General features: G+C 52.6%; 1 protein-coding gene across 1 annotated transcript in view; it reads left to right on the top strand.

Moving 5' to 3' along the window:
* LOC120385062 (sodium channel protein type 4 subunit alpha-like) overlaps positions 1-14,408 on the top strand; it is a 127,511-nt gene that overhangs the window by 88,517 nt on the left and 24,586 nt on the right. Inside the window, 2 exon segments of the mRNA XM_039504163.1 lie at positions 10,156-10,285; positions 11,794-11,948. Coding sequence (XP_039360097.1) covers positions 10,156-10,285; positions 11,794-11,948 — 285 coding nt within the window.

Here is a 14,408-nt window from a genome sequence, read left to right as displayed (position 1 = left end):
CCAGACACACCACCCCAGAGTGTCTCCTCTGCTGCTCCCTGGGCCACCGCAAATCCCAGCCCAGGCTCTGCTTCCTGACAGACACAGCCCCCCCCCCCCCATGTGCAGGATGGATGGGCAAATGCGTGGGGGGGAGTGGAGCGGAGTCTGGGGCACTGCACGAGGCAGCAGCTCCGATAGAAGCTCTGGGCCCCTCACCCACACTTCATGGTCTCTTCCTTGCTTGGGGTGGGGGTGGAAAGTGATGGTCTCACCCCAAACACACACAGAGAAGAGCCATAGGCCAGCATGGGTCTCACCGCTACTCCTCTTTGGGCCAGCCAAGACCTCCCACCATTCCCAGTGTCCCGGATCTCAGGCGGACTGGGGGCTGTCCCAGAGGAGGGAGGACACAGCCCTCACCCACCCAAGCGGATGAGGCCCTGCTGATACTATCCCAGCAGGGCCATTGTGGGGAGGCAGCGGGTTCCCTCCCCCCCAAACACACACACACTGGGCTGGTATAAGCAGGGGGCCTGAGTGCTAATGCTCCATGGAGATGCATAGGGCTGTTCCCCCCTCTCAGAGCTACTGCTTCAGGCTGTCTGCAGACTCAGGAAGCCGTCCCCAGAGCAGTTCCACTTGGGGCTGAGGTTCAAGTTTTCCTTTGAAATGAAAACTGAGATTCTGACCCCATCCTGGGACACCAGGCCCACGGCCCCTGCCTAGCGCACGTGGACTTTAATCGGCTGCGGGTGTGGCTGGTTGGGGAAGGGAGGAATGTCATGCACAGAAATAAATTCCCACCTGCACTCAATCTGCCTCCACCACAGAAATGAGCAGCACTTCACACCCACTGCACATGACCCTCCAGAAAGCTCTCCCCAGGCCCTGTGCCCAGTACGTCTACAGCCCCGTCTTTGCCAAGGGGGTCTTAGCACCCCACAGTCTTCTAATGTCTTTACCCTCCCCACCCCCTGCCAGGTGGGGCAGGCCGTTATTGTGCACAGAGTCTCAGTGATCTGCCCCAGGCTCTGTTGTGGAGCAGGGATTTAGCCCCAGGCAGACACCTTAACCGCTGGCTCCTCCTTTCTCTCTTGTCAGCCCAGTGCTCACTGCCAGGCCCTGTGCCTGGGACACCTAGCAGGTGCCTTGGGCTGCTTCTCTGCTCCTGCCTCCCCACCCCAACCCCAGTGCCAGGTTCCTGCCCCCAGCCGGCTCTTCATGACCTGTTTCAAATAGTACTTGTGACAGCAGGAGAAATTGATTGGAGACAGTTCACAACACCCATGGTGCCCACACCCATGGTGCACACCTGCTTCTCCTGCAGGCGTTCTCAGGGGCAGACGCATCATGGATTTCATCACTGCCACTAGAGTCTGCCGAGTGCATCTGTGGGAGCAGGGTCTGGAGAGCAGAAGAGGGCAGGAGCAAGGGAACATCTGTCCCACCTTCTGTGGCTTGTGTAAGGGCTGGGGAGAACTGCAGACCCCGCACTGAGGTTGCCTTAGGCGGATACAGAGTCCCAGAGGCGGGACAGAGCAGCGGAGCTGAGCAGCCAGGCAGGAGAGGGGTATACGGCGCCTCTACAAGGGACGTAGCAGTGTGCACATGGGAACGCCAAGAGGCATTCTGCCTCCAGCACTCAGTGTTGCCAACCGTCACAATTTTTATCAGGAGTCCCATAATATTTTATATCTTAAAGTGCCAGCTCCTGGAGTCAGGTGGTTAGGTGAGAGTCTCTGCTTTCACGTTTTTAAAGAAGTATGTTTCTAGCCCTTGTGACTCCACAAAAAAGCTGGACTTCACATGACCCACATGTGACCTAAAGGCTCAGTAGCCTAGAAGGGGTTTTTCCATCACTGGTTTCCCCTCCACCTCCCCGAGTGATGGTAGGAAGGGAGCCGGAAGTGTTCTTCCATAGCTGCGTCTCCACTGGGGTTCGGTCACCATAGCTACTGCGCTCAGGAGTGTGGATTTTTCCCTGGTTACACTGACCTAGCTTTGACTTGTGCACCAGGCCTGCAGGCTCTCTGGGCTGCTCACCCTGCCCCAGCCTTGGGTAGGCTGCTGGGAACTCCCTGTGGCGGAATTACGAGCAATGGGTGTGATCCGCTACTAAGCTTTTCTCCCTGTTTCTCCACACAAGGAACAGATTCTCCTACTGCTTCTAAGAAACTCAGTCGCCCAGTTTGAGTCATTATTTCTCTGGCTGTGCCCTGGATGGCTACTTCCCTCCCAAAGCTGGAGGTTATTCACCCTTGAAATCAGGGCCGCCCAGAGGATTCCGGGGGCCTGGGTTCTTCGGCGGCGGGGGGCCCCCGCTTCGGCGGTAATTCGGCAGTGGGGGGTCTTTCTGCTCCAGGACTCGCTGCCAAAGTCCCCCGAAGACCATGGCTGGGCCCCCCCCCCACCGAATTACCGCCGAAGCGGGACCCGCCGCCAAAGTGCAGCCGGGTCTTCGGTGGTAATTCGGCAGCAGGGGGCCCCCGCAGCGGGTCTTCGGGGGGATTTTGGCAGCGGGTCCCGGAGCGGAAGGGCCCCCTGCTGCCGAATTACCGCCAAAGACCCAGCTGCACTTCGGCGGCGGGTCCCGCTTCGGTGGTAATTCGGCCGCAGGGGGTCCTTCTGCCCCAGAGCAGAAGGACCCCCCGCCGGCGAAGACCTGGGAGCGGAAGAAGCTCCGCGGGCCCGGGCCCCGCAAGAGTTTTCCGGGGTCCCCGGAGCGAGTAAAGGACCCCGCTCCAGGGGCCCCGAAAAACTCTCGTGGGGGCCCCTGTGGGGCCAGGGCCTGGGGCAAATTGCCCCACTTGCCCCCCACCCTGGGCGGCCCTGCTTGAAATCATGGCTGGCACTATTCTCACTGCCGGAGCCTGGCTGTAGGATTGAAGGAGGTGGCCTTCAATGGTCACTAACATGGTCAGTGCCCATGTTTCTCTCCCTCCATGCTACTTGCTGCATCTCCAGTTCTCTGGATGGATTCTGGTGGTGGCACCAACAATAAACTAAAGAACCCTCATGCTTCATGGCTTCAGCTGGCCATCTGCAGGGGTCAGGAAGAGATTTCGCTCCCTCCCGCCAGCATACCCTGGGGGCAGGGGGTGATCTCCTAAAGCATGGCTGGAGATAGGGCATTGGAGCGGGAGGGCAGAGCCAGATTAACATTTTGTGGGCCTGGCCTGGGGAGAGGAGTGAGCGGGGGTCAAGGAAAGGAGGGGGCAGAGAGGAGTGAGCGTTGGGCAGGGCCTCAGGGGGAGAAGGCCAAGCAGATGTGGGCCTGGCACCACTGGCACCATTGCAAACCCGGTACTGGGGGCGGGCCAGAGCCATTCTCTCTCTCTCAGTGAGTCTAGCTCACAAGCTCAGGGTCTAACCGAGTGCTGTATGTGAGGTGGGGCAGGGATTTCCCCCCAGGTAGGTTGGCAGTGAGCTTGGGGCAGGGGGTGTTGCCTTGCCCTTCGCCTGCAGTGTGAGGGGTGGGACACTGGGTCATTCCCCTGCCCTTGGGCACTGGTGCACCTCAGTGCCTCCTGGTCTCTGCCTGTGCCACGTCATAGTCCTGAGGGCTGTGCTGCTTTCAGGGCCGGCTCTAGCTTTTTTGCCACCCCAAGCAAAAAAAAACAACAAAAAACACCTCCTACTGCCTGCCGGACTGCCGAAGGGAAAAAAACCAACCTCCTACTGCCTGCCGGACTGCCGAAGGGAAAAAAAACCAACCTCCTACTGCCTGCCGGACTGCCGAAGGGAAAAAACCAACCTCCTACTGCCTGCTGGACTGCCGAAGGGAAAAAAAACCAACCTCCTACTGCCTGCCGGACTGCCGAAGGAAAAAAAACCAACCTCCTACTGCCTGCCGTACTGCCGAAGGGAAAAAAACCAACCTCCTACCGCCTGCCGGACTGCCGAAGGGAAAAAACCAACCTCCTACTGCCTGCCGGACTGCCGAAGGGAAAAAAAAAGGCAGCTGCAGGGAGCGCGTGGAGGGCGGTCAAGGCGGCTCGCGGGGCGCTGCAGCCCACTCACAGCCGGGCAAGAGGGGCTCCCTCCTCCGGCCTTGGGGTGCTTCTTCCGGCCGGGGGGCTGCAGGAGGTGCTGGCTCAGCCACTCCTTTAAAGGCGGCTCGGCCGGGCCAGGCTCAGAGCGGCGCGAGAGGCAGAGGCCGGTGCAGGCGGTGGGGAGTGGCGCATCCCGGGGAGCCCGGGGAGCAATGGGGATTGCTAGTTCCTGCCTCCCGGCAGGGCGGCGGGAATGTGCTGCCCGAAGATTGGCCAGAATGCTGCCCCTTACAATGTGCTGCCCCAGGCACGTGCTTTCTCGTCTGGTGCCTGGAGCCGGCCCTGGATGCTTTGGGCTCATTTTGGTTGTTGGGGGTCAGCGTGCGGGTGCTGGGTAGTGTCGGTGGCCTGTGCTATGCAGGGACTAGGTGATCTGGCCTTTTTCACCCCATGACTCTAAAAGGCTGCTCCTGAAACACTACAGTGCCACAGCTGCATCATGGTTGTATAGACAGTCACTACTGCAATGGGTAAGGTTCTCCCATCACTGTCATTCAGCCACCTCCCGAGAGGCGGTCGCCAGGTCATCAGAAGAACTGGGGGTGAGGTCAGCATATCTGCATCCCTGGGCGGTGCGGATTTCACACGCCGGAGACGCAGCTATGTGTTTCCAATGTAGACAAGCCCTAATTCGAAGTCCAGGGCTCTCCCACTGTGTTAGGATGACACCTAGTGGCAGACATGTAAGCAGCATATTTTGGAATTGTATTGCTAACGCACCAGGGGCCTTGGTTTAAAAATAAGCCATCCAATCAGGGAACAGAAACAAGGAATGACTCAAGAAATGCCTAACTCAGCTCTTCTACACATAGCATTGCATGCAGGTGTCCAGTCGAAAGAGCTGGGTACTGGGGGATGGACTGTGCTCTTTTCTCACATCGAACAGCATCTGTGGCCACTTGTGCCCCATTGATTTCAATCGCTTTCCTCCAGCAAGGTCTAAGCTATTGGAAATCAGGATATGACAGTCTGGCCTTTGTATTGTGAATATCAGGATGGCCTGTGAGCAACCAACCACCTGATGGACGATCACAGAAAATACTTGGCAAATCATCTCAAACTGTGAACAGATCTGTCGGAATCCCAGGCAATTTGTGAACAGTTAAAGGGGCAAATTTTCAAAAGTATCTGCATGATTCGGAGCCTGAGAGCCATTTTCAAAAGTGATTTAGGCACTTAAGAACCTGAGTCCCACTGATTTTTAATGAGTCCCATTTAGGCACCTGACTCCCATTGATTTGAAAATAGCTCTTAGGTTCTTAAGTCACTTAGGCATGTTTGAAAATTTGACCCCTTGTGTCTCCAACTCATACCCAACTCCTCAACCTGAAATGTTATTATCATTATTTGGTTAAGCTGCTTTTAGCATAACAGTGTTTGGTTCCACTTTAAAAACTAGAGACAGGAGCTGAAGAATAAAAGAAAATAAAGGTTAGAAATATTTAAACTGGGGCCAAGTTTTCAAAAATCCTCAGCATCCACTTTTGAAAATTCTGATCACACAGCTCGCTCCAGCTCTCAGGAATAAAAAAATTCCTGTTGATAACAACGAGAGCAGGATCAGCCCCGTAACTCCCACTGATATCATTTGGAACAGGATTGAACCTCAAAGAAAATCATTAATAACTTTTCTCACTTACAATCTGTTAGTTCCAGATTCAGTCAAGCAGGATAAGCTGCTTTTGAGCCAGTGGGAACATTAGGCTACCATGGCTATTTCACATCCAAGGGAATTTGTTCATGGGCTGTTACTCAAAAATGCTTGACAGATTCTTCTCAAACTTTGCAGAAACATTCTTCTTTGCCTTCACAGTAAATATGGTACGTTCCAATATTCCAAGGCAAAGTCATCATAGGGACTAAACAGGGGAACCTTGCAGGAGCCTTAGTTATGGAGCGGCTGTTGCCTCTCTTATAATACACTCTGCATTATACATTGATTACACTTTCCATAGTAACTGTCAGGGCCGGCTCTAGACCCCAGCGCGCCAAGCGCGCGCTTGGGGCGGCATTTTGCCGGGAGGGCGGCAGGCGGCTCTGGCGGCCATCCCGCAGGCATGACTGCAGAGGGTCCGCTGGTCCCACGGCTCCGGTGGACCTCCCACAGGCATGCCTGCGGATGCTCCACTGGAGCTGCGGGAGCAGCGGACCATCCGCAGGCACGTCTGCAAGAGATCCCCTGGAGCCGCGGGACCGGCGTGCTTGGGGCGGCCAAATTCCTAGAGCCGCCCCTGGTAACTGTGATGTAAGTATACATTAGTATAGGAGAAGCATTGGATACTGCGTCCACAGGATCTGCCTGGAAAAATCCATTCAAACAGGGGACTGAAAGCTGACTAGAAGGTCCTAAAGAAAGGGTCAGTGTGCTGGGGCAGCTCTCCCATGGGGTCTTTGTAGCATTTTCATTAGCAGTCTAGAGAGGAAATAAACAACAAGGTAACAAAATATGCAGGTGACTCATGGGAGGTATAGTTCAGATACCTCATGCTCCCATTCTCCTCTATGGGGAAGGCTACACCATCCATGATGCACTACAGCCTTCCATTTGTTTGAATGGTCGCAGTGCCTCTTGGGAGTCACATGACTGTAGTGCATCAAGGGAGATAAAGTCGAGCCAGGGAGCCTGGCTCACCTACGTGAACAGGGGCAAGAAGCATTCTGTTCTGTGCTAGTCTGCATAGGTACTACACCTCCCATGAGGCACTGGGGGAGTTCAGAGGACATGGTCATAGCCAAAATGAATTCCAGCCACTGGGGCAAGGCAGCCGACGGGGATAGGGAAGGGAAGAACAGAACAATACCGAGCGTTCTCTGAAGCCATGTATGTGATGCCAGCCACAGCTCTCCATGTGGGGTTCTGCCTACTGGTGGCAAAGTGCGGAGAGCGGGAAGCGCTGGGGGCTGCTGGAAGGGAATTTTTTCTACTTGTGTTTGGAGCAGCTGGGGTATTCCAGTGACCCACATTCAGAAGCTGTTCCAAGCATTGGCTGGAGCAATGGCTGGGATGGAGGCCTCTGTTGTCAGTCTCACCAGCCTGGCTCATGCGTCTCCTTTGCCTTTCTGGATCCCTTTACAGGCATTTGGAACAATTTGTTTACCTTACCTTGGCCGGGCTAGCTCCTGTGGCAAATGGCTCATGTGTGGCCCTCATATGTGGGAGCATGGGTGAGCTTAGCTCTGTCCTAGCGCTTCTGATCCCCCTCTGCTTCCTTCCTTTCCCACACTTTCTGAACTCCAGTGAGAAACTGGGGCACGTTAGCTCCACAGGGCAACATGGCCAAATCGGCTGGCTACTGGCTACCTTGTTGGCTGAAGTGTCCAGTGAATCAACGCAGAGCAGCTGGCGTATCTCACCCCCTGGTGGATACAATGCCCAGTATGAGCGATGGGGCCATAAGTCGCCACCTGCGCCCCTTGGCTCCAGAATCTCTGTCTCATCTGTGATTGATTGACTGCCCTGACACTTGCTAGTGACCTTGGGGGAGATGAGCCCTACCGTGCACTTGCCAATTGCACACAAGATACCCCTTCATATCAGGTCCTTATCGTGGGGTCTCTTGTTGCTGTGTAGAATGTACAGGTCTCTAGATGTGTCTCTACCTACCACATGGCTGCTCAGCACATTGGATAAAACTGGCTACTGAAGCTGGAAAGACAGATAAAAATAGGAGGATCCCTGGAGATTTCTTAGCTAACCCACTGGAGGTTGCAGAGTGCTTTCTGGGAGCCCAGCCAAGGCAAGAGTCAGAGTCAGTTCTACTGGGTGAAAACTATTTGGAATCCAGGTTTTGCACTGGAGTGAACTTTGTCCTAAAAGCTCTTCAGAGTAAGTGGAGCCAGAAATATTTGAGATAAACAGAATTCCAGGAGCCCAGGTTTCTGCTGGTCTAATTATAACAAAGGGCATTTATCGGGGATTTCAGTGGGGTTGGTAGCCCAGGGACAGGACCAGGGCAATGAGAAGCATTCAGAGATTTTGGATAGAGCTGGGTGGGAAATGGCTTTTCCGTCTTGCAAGATCTTGTGAGCTTTTGGAAGTGTTTCTGTTCTGAATTGGAACAAAAAGCAGAATCTTGACAAATTTTGCACATGGATCATCCCAAAAAGAATCCAGACAAGGTCAAATGAAATGTGTCATTTCACTCATTTCGAATGTTTCCATTTGTTTTACTTTTTTCGCCTTTTTTTAGTGTAAATTAACTAAAATTGCAAGCAGACAACTTTTTTAAACTGGGAAACCAAGGTTTTTGACTCGAAATTATCAAAACGTGACATTTTGACACTTCCAAACGTTTGTTTGCTTTTTCAAAAAAAAATTCTAAGTGGGAGATTCAGCCAAACTGGCCCTTTCTCACCAACAGTTTAGCTTTAGTCAAATCAGCATTTTTCCAATGAAAATAATGTTTCTTTAGAAAATTCCCAACCAGCTGGTGTTTGGGGACTTGGGAAATGCTCGAGAAACACAGCTCATCAAAAGTGGCAACTCCTTTGCAGGGGTGAGCTCTCTCCATATGATCAGCACACCCATGGGCTGTGACACGGCTCTCCCCCTGCACCACCATTGCTGGGACAAGCTCTCTGATGCAAGCCACCCAGGAATTGTGCTGCTTCCTTCCTTTGATTCTGCAGCTTCTGGCTTCCTGATTCTTACTTGTAACATCTCACCTGAAGCAGAAGTGGGTGGCCACTTTGATTTAAACTGAAAAAGTCTGATCCTGTAGCTGCCTGCGGGGGCAACAGAGAGGAGGCCACTTCAGGATCTGGGGCAAAAAACTGGTCCTGCTAGTGAAGGCAGAGGGCTGGACTCGATGACCTTTCAAGGTCCCTTCCAGTTCTAGGAGATTGGTATATCTCCAATTATTACCTATGGTGGTTTTCGTTTTGTAGAGTTCCCAGCAGTTTTGTGGGTTTCCACATTTTTTGCAACAAATTTGTATTGCAATTTTTATCCAAAACATAAAAATCATTTGCAGACATCAGTATCCACTTCCATCATGTTGTTGATTAAAAACAAAAGTGAATAAAAATATCCTGAGAAAATTCACCAAGAACTTTTTATTTAAGATGACAATTTTTGGTGAAAATATTCATTTGAAAAATTGCCATTTTTGGACTAACAAACTCCTGTTTCCAAAAGTTTCAATCACCCCCATTCCCTGAGCCCCCTGGGCGTAGAGCAGCTCAGTGGTTCTCAACCAGGGGTACATTTATCCCTGGGGGTACGCAGAGGTCTTCCAGAGGGTACATTAACTTATCTAAAGATTTGCCTGGTTTTACAACATGAAAAGCACTAGCAAAGTCAGTACAAACTAAAATTCATACAGACAATGATGTGTTTATACCGCTCTATATACTATACACTGACATGTAAGTGCAATATTTATATTCCAATCGCTTTTATAATTGCATGGTAAAAAGGAGAAAGTCAGCAATATTTCAGTAATAGTGTGCTGCGACACTTGTATTTTTATGTCTCATTTTGTAAGCAGATAGTTTTGAAGTGAGGTGAAACTTGGGGGTACACCATACAGATCAGACTCCTGAAAGAGGTGCAATAGTCTGGAAAGATGGAGAGCCACTGGTGCAGCCCACTCACCCAGATCCACTCCCCAAGCCCTGCCTTGGGGAGGCAAGACCCCAGGGTACACCCCGCCAGGGCTTCTCACTGCCCACCTGCCATGCCTGGGCATAGAATTGTGGTATGTCTAGACTACAAGTGCTACAGCAGCACTGCGGCAGCTTCGCTACTATAGTGTAGCCACTTGCTATGGAGAGAGACGGGGTTTGGCCATCGCTGTAGTTATCCACCTCCTTGAGAGACAGTAGCAAGGTCAAGGGAGGAGCTCTTCCATTGTCAGCCTAAGGGCTTAGGTTGGCTTTAACTACGTCTCTAGAATTGCACTAACCCAGCCCTGCCCAGCCTGTGCTGTAACCACGCCCGTCCCTGCCCAAGATGAGGCCTCCATTGCTCCCTGGAAGCATTTGGTCTCCAACGTGTGAAGCTGTTTATTGCTGGTGCATTAGCCACTCCCAGCATTTGGGGTGTCTCCTATTTGTGACTCTGTCCCTGGTGCCTGCTGGAGCCCTGGGCTGAGTCTGTCTCCGTCCCTGCTCTCCACAGAAGCCACTGTCCAGCGGCAGCACATCATCCATGTGCAGCACTGTGGATTACAAGGCGCCAGAGGTGGAGGCGGAGGAGGCTGCAGACGAGGCTGCTGAGGGCCAGGGGCCTGAGGAGTGCTTCACTGAGGGTAAGGGAGCCACGCAGTGACCCTGTGGAGAGAGGCACTGGGGGCAGGAGGGTGGAGGGTTACCCCGCCCTGGTAGGATCCCAGAGCACCAGGTGTGCCTGCAAAACACAGCACAGCTGCCCTGAAACCAGCAGAGAATGGGCCACGGGTAGAGAACTAGCTCGGCAGTGACAGACTCCAGGAGCTCAGTCTAGTTAGCTTAACAAAGGGACAGGTCAGGGGTCACTCGATCCCTGTCGATAAGCACCTACCTGGGGAACAAATCGTTCATCATGGGCTCTCCAGTGTAGCAGAGAAAGGTCCAGCATGGTCAGCTCCCACCCCAAACTCACAAAGCTCCATGGGATCTCAATGCCCTGGGGTCCCAACACCCATGGGATCCCATCCCAAATTCACACAGCCCCCCAGGGATCCCAACCCCCCTGAGATCCCACCCCCCTCAAGGAATCCCACCCCAAACTCATGGCAGCGACCACACCAGATCCCACCCCAGAACTCACAAGCACAATGCGTCCCAGGCTGAGACAGGCCCCGGCGCAAAGGGTGCCAGCCCCCTCCATTGAGAGTTTTCCCAGGGGTGGAGGGTGCAGCATGGCCAGCGCTAGCCAGGGCTGGTGGTGGGAGGCAGGGGCCCTGCAGCAGGTCAGGAATTGTACATGGACCAGGTTTGGGCAGGCAAGGCCTGGAGGGGGAAAGGCAAAGGGGAAGCGGGGGAGGAGGGGGAGAGGGGCTGTTGTTGGGGACAGAGAAAGAAAGAGGGAAGAAAAGGAGGGGCTGGTGTTAAGGAGCAGAAAGGGGAGGCAGGAGAGGGAGTGGAGTGAGGAAAGAACTGGTGCTAGGGAGGGGCGGGGGCAGGTAGAGGAGGGGTCAGAGGGGCTGATGCAGGGAGGGGTGGGGGTGGGGGCCGGTGTAGGGGAGGGGCGGGGGGCTAGTGCAGGGGAGGGGGTCAGAGGGGCTGATGCAGGGGAGGGGTGGGGGTGGGGGCCGGTGTAGGGGAGGGGCGGGGCGCTAGTGCAGGGGCGGGGTCCGGGGGGGTGGTTCAGGTGAGGGGGGTGGGGGGGGGCCGGGGTGGGGCCGGGGTCAGAGGAGCGGGCGAGAGGGCCGGGGGGGGGGAGCAGCAGGGGGTGATGGGATGTGTGGTTTTGGGGCCGTATGCCCCAGAGGAGGTGCGCCCCCTGGCGAGGGCAGGCGGCAATGCCACAGCATCCTGACCCAGGTGAGCAGCTTTACACCTTGGCCTAGTCCGTCCCGCTGGGCAGGTTCCTGGCAGATGTGTCGAATTCACCTGTCTCCAGGCTGGACCGGCTCTGCCCTGCCAGGCCCAGCTTGCCCTGGTGTGTGGCCACCCAGGCCTGGCAGTCTGGCAGAGCAGCACCTGGCTGGCTCGCTGCACCGGAAGACGACTCTGCCACCTGCAGCTCCCCAGAGAGGGTGCTGGCCCTGCGTCTGCGTGTGCCATGCCGTGGCTCAGGAGCTAACAGGTGCCTCTCTGCTCCCCCCCGTCCCAGCCTGCGTGCGGCGCTTTCCTTTCCTCTACGTCGACATCACAACCAACAAGGGGAAGATCTGGTGGAACCTTCGGAAAACCTGTTTCAAGATCGTCGAGCACAACTGGTTCGAGACCTTTATCATCTTCATGATCCTCCTCAGTAGTGGAGCGCTGGTGAGTCACAGGTTTCGGTCCCGCGCCAAAGCCCCCATGTGCCCTGCACCGAGCCCCCTGGATTGTGGGACCCCGGAATGGCAGGCTGCATGCAGGCTTTGTGGCAGCACCAGATACTCCCTAAAAGGAGGTGAATTGGATATGAAGCTAAAGGATCAGCATCCAGTGCTTTGGGCACCTGGCCAGGTCGGGGAGGCAGTTTGGGGCTGTGGGCTAAGCACACAACTGGAGATGTTTTGCTTTGATCAGTGGCAAAATACTTAATGTTGAACAGTAAAATGCCATCAGGCCAGTCAGACTGACTTCAGTAACGGGCAAACTGGTTGAAACTATAGTAAAGAACAAAATTATCAGACACACAGATGAACACAACCGGTTGGGGAAGAGTCAACATGGTTTTTGTAAAGGGAAATCGTGCCTCACCAATCTACTAGAATTATTTGAGGGGGTCAACAAGCATGTGGACAAAGAGGATCCAGTAGATATAGTGTACTTAGATTTTCAGAAAGCCTTTGACAAGGTCCCTCACCAAAGGCTCCCAAGCAAAGTAAGCTGTCACAGGATAAGAGGGAAGGTTCTCTCATAGATCGGTAACTGGTTAAAAGGTAGGGAACAAAGGGTAGGTCAGTTTTTAGAATGCAGAGAGGTAAATAGTGGTGTCCCCCAGGGGTCTGTACTGGGCCCAGTCCTATTCAACATATTCATAAATGATCTGGAAAAAGGGGTAAACAGTGAGGTGGCAAAATTTTCAGATGATAAAAAATTATTCAAGATAGTTAAGTCCCAAGCAGACTGTGAATAGCAACAAAAGGATCTCACAAAACTGGGTGACTGGGCAACAAAATGGCAGATGAAATTCAATGTTGATAAATGCAAAGTAATGCACATTGGAAAACATAATCCAACTATACATATAAAATGATGGGGTCTAAATTAATTGTTACCACTCAAGAGAGAGATCTTAGAGTCATTGTGGATAGTTCTCTGAAAACCTCCACTCAATGCACAGCGGCAGTCAAAAAAGTGAACAGAATGTTGGGAATCATTAAGAAAGGGATAGATAATAAGACAGAAAATATCATATTGCCTTTATATAAATCCATGGTATGTCCACATCTTGAATACTGCGTGCAGATGTGGTTGCCCCATCTCAAAAAAAGATATATTGGGACTTGGAAAAGGTTCAGAAAAGGGCAACAAAAATGATTAGGGGTATGGAACGGCTGCTGTATGAGGAGAGATTAATAAGACTGGGACTTTTCAGCTTCGGAAAGAGGAGACTAAGGGGAGATATGATTGAGGTCTATAAAATCATGACTGATGTGGAGAAAGTAAATAAGAAAGTGTAATTTACTCCTTCTCATAACACAAGAACTAGGGATCACCAAATGAAATGAATAGGCAGCAGGTTTAAAACAAACAAAAGGAAGTATTTCTTCACACAATGCACAGTCAACCTGTGGAACTCCTTGCCAGAGGATGTTGTGAAGGCAAAGACTATAACAGGGTTCAAAAAAGAACTAGAGAGGTTAATGGAGGACAGGTCCATCAATGGCTATTAGCCAGGATGGGCAGGGAGAGTGTCCCTAGCCTCTGTTTGCCAGAAGCTGGGAATGGGTGACACGGGGTGGATCACTTGATGATGACCTGTTCTGTTCATTCCCTCTGGGGCACCTGGCATTGGCCGCTGTTGGAAGACAGGACACTGGGCTAGATGGACCTTTGCTCTGACCCAGTGTGGCCATTCTTATGTTCTTATGTTCAGTATTAATGATTCACTTAGATGAATAAATGAGATTGTTCACAACTACCGCACACTCCAGGAGACTTCATTTAATTTGTTCCTATTTGGAATGGCCCCAAAATTGGCCATTCCTAGGGACTCCCAAAGCTCCAGGAGACACCCTTCCTCTCCACTGCCCCAGGGCCCTGCTCTTTGAAAGATGGTGTCAGAGACAAATCACAGCTTTTGCAGATCCATCCCCCTAGCATGTCTTAGATGATTGTGGGTCTGCTCGGGTGGCTGGGCTGCAGGGCATATAGTCCATTCTCCCTTGGCAAATACCACCCACTCTTCAACATTGCCGAAGAACTTTTTCGTAATGGTGGCTTGATTTTACGGGGATGGTTTTATCACTTTTCATACGCTCTGTGGCCCTGGCTGTCAGGGGACACCCATTAGACAAGATTATTGTATTGATTGGTTTAGCATTAGCAGCTGGTTGCTTTGCTGTCCTAGTGCTTGAGTGCTGGGTTTGAAGTTGGTCAGACAATAAGTCATGGATCAGCTTGGTTTTGGTTCCCTTTAAATATTTGGAGTGAAAACATCTGGGCTACAAAAATCAGTCCTTGTTTGCATTCCTGAGACTTTCCTCCCTGCAACTCTGGGGGTAACATTTTCTTATGTGTCTTATGTGTGGACTTGTCCTCCATTAACTTCTCTAGTTCTTTTTTGAACCC

This window comes from Mauremys reevesii, linkage group 17 (assembly GCF_016161935.1).
Source record: "Mauremys reevesii isolate NIE-2019 linkage group 17, ASM1616193v1, whole genome shotgun sequence".
NCBI lineage: Eukaryota > Metazoa > Chordata > Testudines > Geoemydidae > Mauremys > Mauremys reevesii.
This window is presented reverse-complemented; position numbering and strand designations above follow the sequence as displayed.